This window comes from Zea mays, chromosome 8 (assembly GCF_902167145.1).
Source record: "Zea mays cultivar B73 chromosome 8, Zm-B73-REFERENCE-NAM-5.0, whole genome shotgun sequence".
Taxonomy (NCBI): Eukaryota; Viridiplantae; Streptophyta; class Magnoliopsida; order Poales; family Poaceae; genus Zea; species Zea mays.
In genome coordinates this window covers 150,719,264-150,724,964 of record NC_050103.1, presented here as the reverse complement: position 1 = coordinate 150,724,964, position 5,701 = coordinate 150,719,264, and the positions used below count along the sequence as shown (strand labels likewise).

Sequence of the window (5,701 nt, the reverse complement as noted above, 5' to 3'; positions counted from 1 at the left end):
TTTGTATTTGTTCTACTTGCTTTATATTGTGTTGGCATAAATCACCAAAAAGGGGGAGATTGAAAGGGAAATGTGCCCTTGGGCCATTTCTAAGTATTTTGGTGGTTTAGTGCCCAACACAAGTGCCTAAGTGTAAAAAGGTGGACAAAGTACAAATCAAGGATAAAGGTATGCTTCTCAGACTTAGTACATTGTTTTATGGACTAATGTATTGTGTCTAAGTGCTGGAAACAGGAAAAATCCAATTGGAAATGTCTTGGCTCGAGCAGCCAAGACTCTGCTGAGTCTGGGAGCACCGGACAGTGTCCGGTGCGCCAAGCTAGCTCGAGCGAAGTGGCCGCTCTCGGGAATTCACCGGTGACGTACGGCTATAATTCACCGGACTGTCCGGTGTGCACCGGACTGTTCGGTGAGCCAACGGTCGGCCGGGCCAACGGTCGGCCGCATAATCTGCGTGGGACACGTGGCCGAGCCAACGGCTAGAAGGGGGCACCGGACTGTCCGGTGTGCACCGGACATGTCCGGTGCGCCAACGGCTCTCAGGCTGCCAACGGTCGACTGTGCCATCTTTGGAAGGAAATTGGGCACCGGACAGTGTCCGGTGTGCACCGGACTATCCGGTGTGCCAGTCGACAGAAGGCAAGATCAGCCTTCCTAGATTGCTCTCAACGGCTCCTAGCTGCCTTGGGGCTATAAAAGCGACCCCTAGGCGCATGGAGGAGAACACCAAGCATTCCTACAATATTCCTAAGCCACCAAGACATCGATTCCGCGCCTTTGATTCTTTGCGATAGCAATTAGAGCTCTAGTTGAGTGGTGAACTCATTGAGTTGTGTTGTGAGCTCTCGTTGCGACTTGTGTGCGTGGTGTTGCTGTGATTTCTTGTCTTGAGTGTGTTGCTAATCCCTCCCTTGCTCCGTGCTTCTTTGTGAATTTCAAGTGTAAGGGCGAGAGACTCCAAGTTGTGGAGATTCCTCGCAAACGGGATTGAGAAAAGCAAGCAAAACACTGTGGTATTCAAGTGGGTCTTTGGACCGCTTGAGAGGGGTTGATTGCAACCCTCGTCCGTTGGGACGCCACAATGTGGAGTAGGCAAGCGTTGGTCTTGGCCGAACCACGGGATAACCACCGTGCCATCTCTGTGATTGATCTCTTGATTGGTTATTGTGTTTTGTTGAAGATTCCTCTCTAGCCACTTGGCGGTTATTGCGCTAACACTTAACCAAGTTTTTGTGGCTTAAGTTTTGAAGTTTTACAGGATCACCTATTCACCCCCCTCTAGGTGCTCTCAACCGTCAGTGGAAACAAATTTTCACATTCAGTTAATTAAATGAACCGTCAGTGAAAACAAATTTTCACATCCTCCCCTATTACCCGTTGGCAAAGACACAATTGTCCCAGTTGGCCCAATTGTAGTCGGATGACGAACGCGTGAGCCTCAGAAGTATCCCACCTCGCTTAACTTGGGGTGATTGGACCTTTCCCTGAATTGGTGTGCTTAATGAACTGTTGAGCTCCGGACAACTCTAATTTGTTGGGCCTCGAACAACCCCACCTAGGCTGAGTGTATCACTTCTTCTCCCTGATACACCATTGTTTCTCGCAGCCACATGCCATTACCGCGATTTTGGAGTTCCAGATTTCGTAAAATACAAGGGAAGAGGTTTTGATCTTCACTTTTTTGGATCAAGGTTGCTAAGAAAGGTTGGTTTATGTTTCTCTTGCCATTTTTTGTTCATTCTCCTAAATTTTAGTCACATTTTGGATCTAGGGTTCACCATTATACACCCCTTATAACTTGGCGCTTACGTGTGCCATTGTATCAGTTATTAAAAGGGAAATGCGACATAGGGCCATCTCTACCTGTTTTGGTGACTAAGTGATCAACACTCCACATTGGACTAACCACTTTGATATGAGAATGAGTACATGTGTATAAAAGGCAATTTGGAGAGATCAAGTCCATTTGAGCTAAATTGAAGGGCCAAAAGTGTAACTTTGGACAAACCAACGAAAACATGAGGTTTAATTACTTAAATAAGTTGCATGCACCTTATATTATGTTTCTTGCACCTTTTGTTTGTCTACTAACTCCTTTATGCAAGTAAAGTGACATTTGGACTTAGTTTTGGGCATATTGCAAATCATGGAGAAAAAGAGTGAAAATGGTAAGGTTCTGACACTTAGTCAATTATTGTATGAGTTAACTATGTTTTCTAGGTAGTAGGGAACCCCTCGAGGAAAGTCAAAAGAAGTTGGAGGCGTTTGGCTCAAAAGAGCCAAACTTGTGCTGATCTGGGCAACACCAGACGGTCCGGTGCCCTCACCGGACAGTCCGGTGGCACACCAGACAGTCTAGTGGTTATACGACCAAAGTTCTCGCGCTCAAAATTTTAGTAAAATTCACCGGATTGTCTCGGCTCCCTCACTGGACAGTTCGAAGACCCATCCAACGGCTACTTCAGCTGTGCTCCCCAGCGCCCAACGGTCAGACCGATGCCATCATCGGACAGTTCGATGACCCATCCAACGGCTACTTCAGCTTTGCTCCCCGGCGCCCAACGGCTACTTTAACAATTATCTTAGGCTTTATCGTTCCCAACAGCGATGCAGTTTGCTGCAAGAGAGAAGCGTAAGTCTAGTGGTGGTTAATAGGGATGACAATTTAACACGCAAACCCGAAACTCGAAGGCTCGATGTGTGCAGGTACGAGTGAAGATATTGACCCACGGCTGCAATCCGCACGCGATCCAAAGTTTTGCCGGTGTGAGTGTGGATTTCTATTTCTACCCACGGGTGCCCTGCACCTGACCCAAAATTTAGTTTATTCTTTATTTTGACAGAAATGATTAATATATAACGACAATTGTTTTGAATAAGTAACTTGGTTAATGATTCATGAAATGTTTTATTGTTGTTAAATATGAGAAGGCTTAAAATATGTAGATATGAATTAATTATTGTTGATATTTAATTGCTTATATTTGAATTATTGTTTAAAAGTTCACCTTAAGTAAAACTCGTTGGTGACCCGAAATTCGACGAGATGGAGTGTGGGTTTGGAATTGCACCCGTGGACGCGATCATGGGTGGGTTTAGTTAAACTTTACGGGTGCGTTTGCGAGCGAATTTTTGCTCTACCTAATTCGAACCCGACCCATTGTCATCCCTAATGTTCAAGAAGATTGGAGCCCAGCAATGCCCAATCTACATCGGGAGACAACAAGCACACTAGAGCTCAGCGACAATGCCCGAGCTGCCTCCCAAACTTCCAACGGCATAGATAGATGGATGGAAAGAGAAGGTGAGAAAGAACAGGAGCGAGACATGGAGAAAATCTCTTTTGAACGGGCATCACTAATGACACAATTAGTTTGAATGGGAGAGATTAGAGAAAAAGAAAAGTTATTTGACAGAGTTCCGCTCTATGATTCTCTAACTCTGAAAGCTAATTATCTAATATAGTGATTACGAGTTATTCTCTAACAGAAGTGAATTTATCTCACAAAAAATGTTTGGCAATAGTCTATCAAGTGATTTATAAGGGGCTGGAGATTAGAGAGCAGGTTGTGGGAGCGATGAGGAACAATTTTTTCTCTCCCATTCTCTAGTACAAAACTGAGATGACCGATGACTCTAAGGTTGGTCGGTTCGAGCAGATGGCCGATGACGCTGACGATCGTCTAAACCAGTCGGTGCCATTTGTGTTGGAGTTGAATCGGTCTGTACCGACTGGTCGATACAACTAAGGCCTAGTTTGGATACTTTGAGATTAGAGTGTTTTGGAGGGATTTAAGATGATGTAAATCCACAATAAATCAAATACTCTCTCAATACATTTCAATCCACTCCAATATCATTTATTACTAGAGTACCTAAACTAGGCCTAAACTGGTTGGTACCGACCAACTTTAATGATGTGTCATTTTTCTAATTGATCCACGCATGTGCCACGCCACGTAGTTGTTTTAACCATTTTAAGTCCAAAAAATAAAAAACTTATAATCTAATATATAAATTAGGTTTTATTTATGAACTATCTATTTTTTATTTTTATGTTTAAGTTATGTAATTTTATTTATAAATTATCTACTTTTTATTATTATGCTTTAGTTATGTAATTTTTTATTATTACTAAAAATTATGAAATTTTGTTAGCTTAATTACGTAATAAGATGTATTTGAGTTTCAATAAAACAATATGTTTCATGTTAACTAAAAGCCTATTGAAGAAGAGCTGATATGGTACCGACGATAAAGGTTATGCACTAGAGCGTTATAGTAGATAAGGATTGACGATGGTTGATATAGATTGGACGATAGATATAGTCTATAAGAGCTAGAACCAGAGTGTAGATCTTTTTTATTTTTTTGAAAAATATGCATCGCCACATGTCGATTTGCGAAGAAGCCACCAATGGTCCGATTGCTCTCAAGCGAGAAGGACGGAGGATGTTCTAATAAACCTAATGGTAGATATAAGATGCAGTTCTAACAATTGGATTTTCAGGCATATAACCTGATGAACAAACAGTACAGCAATGCTTAAGAAAATGTAGACTGAAAACTCAGATTCCAGTTGGCAGTCATACAAGACTCCAACAACGTACAAACTCACATTAGCATCGCCATCAACACAAAGGGCCCCTCGGCAAAGTGCCTTTAGCCACGACGGCCGGACGAGGGATTATCGGATTAGCAAGTTCGTCGGAGGCGGCATCTTCTTGCCACCGGTGGCTCCGTTCTCCTCCTTTCGGCCCAACGCCTTCTCCCGGAGCTTCTCCAGGGCTTTCTTTTTGTTCTCCAACCTCGAAGTTCTAGCTTCTGCTGCACCGGCCACCACGAACAACGCTGCCAGCAGCGCGGATGACACGAATGACAGGGCGTCTCTGCGCGTCGTTACGTGGCTTCTGAGCCCTGTTCGTCCTTGGACATTGGTGGACTGCGTTAAAAATAGGGCAGAGAACATTACTGAGATACATTTCAGCTGATGTTAATTTTCCTTGCGAATTCAGTTTTGTGTAACCGATCGAGTAGATTTCTCAACAACGTGTGTGTGTGTGTGTATATACTCGTAGCTTTGCATACAACAAAGACGAGTTAAACCAGCCCCTGCTCGTGATTTCAGAGTAATCACAGCTGCTGCAAAAAAAGCATCAGGCCTTGCAGTCTGGCAATGGCCATGTAGCAAGTTCGCCTCAACCAAACCAAAACCACCGTAGCTCCAACTATAGGGCCACAAAACTTAGCGGATGCTTCCGAATCACTACTATACCAGCAGCCTGCCAGGCATACAAAGCAGATCTAGCTACAACTACAGTAGCAGAATATCAGCCAATTTTGTCAGTACCTGGTTGTGTCTGCAGCTCAAGGCGGCCATCCGCGGCCCAGTGCCCGTGGAGCTATTTCTCGCCGGAAGGAGACGAGGGGTTGGGCGCAACTGCAGAGACGTCACAGCCATCATCGCTGCTACGACGGACGGTAGAATGCTCTGGTTATGTTAGTTGGAGAAGGTGGCTCGTTGCTTCCTCGCTTTTCTTGACCCTTCCCAATAGTTGAGCTTTCGGACAAAGGCAGTGGGACAAGGTGTAAGGAATGAGTGGCTGGAGAGGATAGTGAAGATACCATGATATCGTTCAACTCCACACATACATGGAGAGTTAGATAAAACAGATAGATTGTTTGATAATAGTTAGATGCA

The 5,701-nt window shown here is 44.1% G+C and overlaps 1 protein-coding gene across 1 annotated transcript; it reads right to left on the bottom strand.

Annotated features, from left to right (window-relative positions):
* Positions 1-4,492: 4,492 nt before the first annotated feature.
* Positions 4,493-5,483, bottom strand: LOC100283885 (uncharacterized). The gene is made up of 2 exons (NM_001156783.1): positions 5,351-5,483; positions 4,493-4,942 (listed from the first exon to the last, which is right to left on the bottom strand). Exons 1-2 carry the CDS (start codon positions 5,462-5,464, stop codon positions 4,688-4,690), a joined length of 369 nt encoding a protein of 122 aa, NP_001150255.1. The 5' UTR covers positions 5,465-5,483; the 3' UTR covers positions 4,493-4,687.
* Between the last annotated feature and the right edge of the window lie 218 nt (positions 5,484-5,701).

Coding starts and splice junctions, on each gene's coding strand:
- LOC100283885 (NM_001156783.1), bottom strand. CDS start 5,464: ATGATGGCTGTGACGTCTCTGCAGTTGCGCCCAACCCCTCGTCTCCTT. Junction 4,943..5,350: donor TGAGCTGCAGACACAACCAG/GTACTGACAAAA, acceptor TTTTTAACGCAG/TCCACCAATGTCCAAGGACG.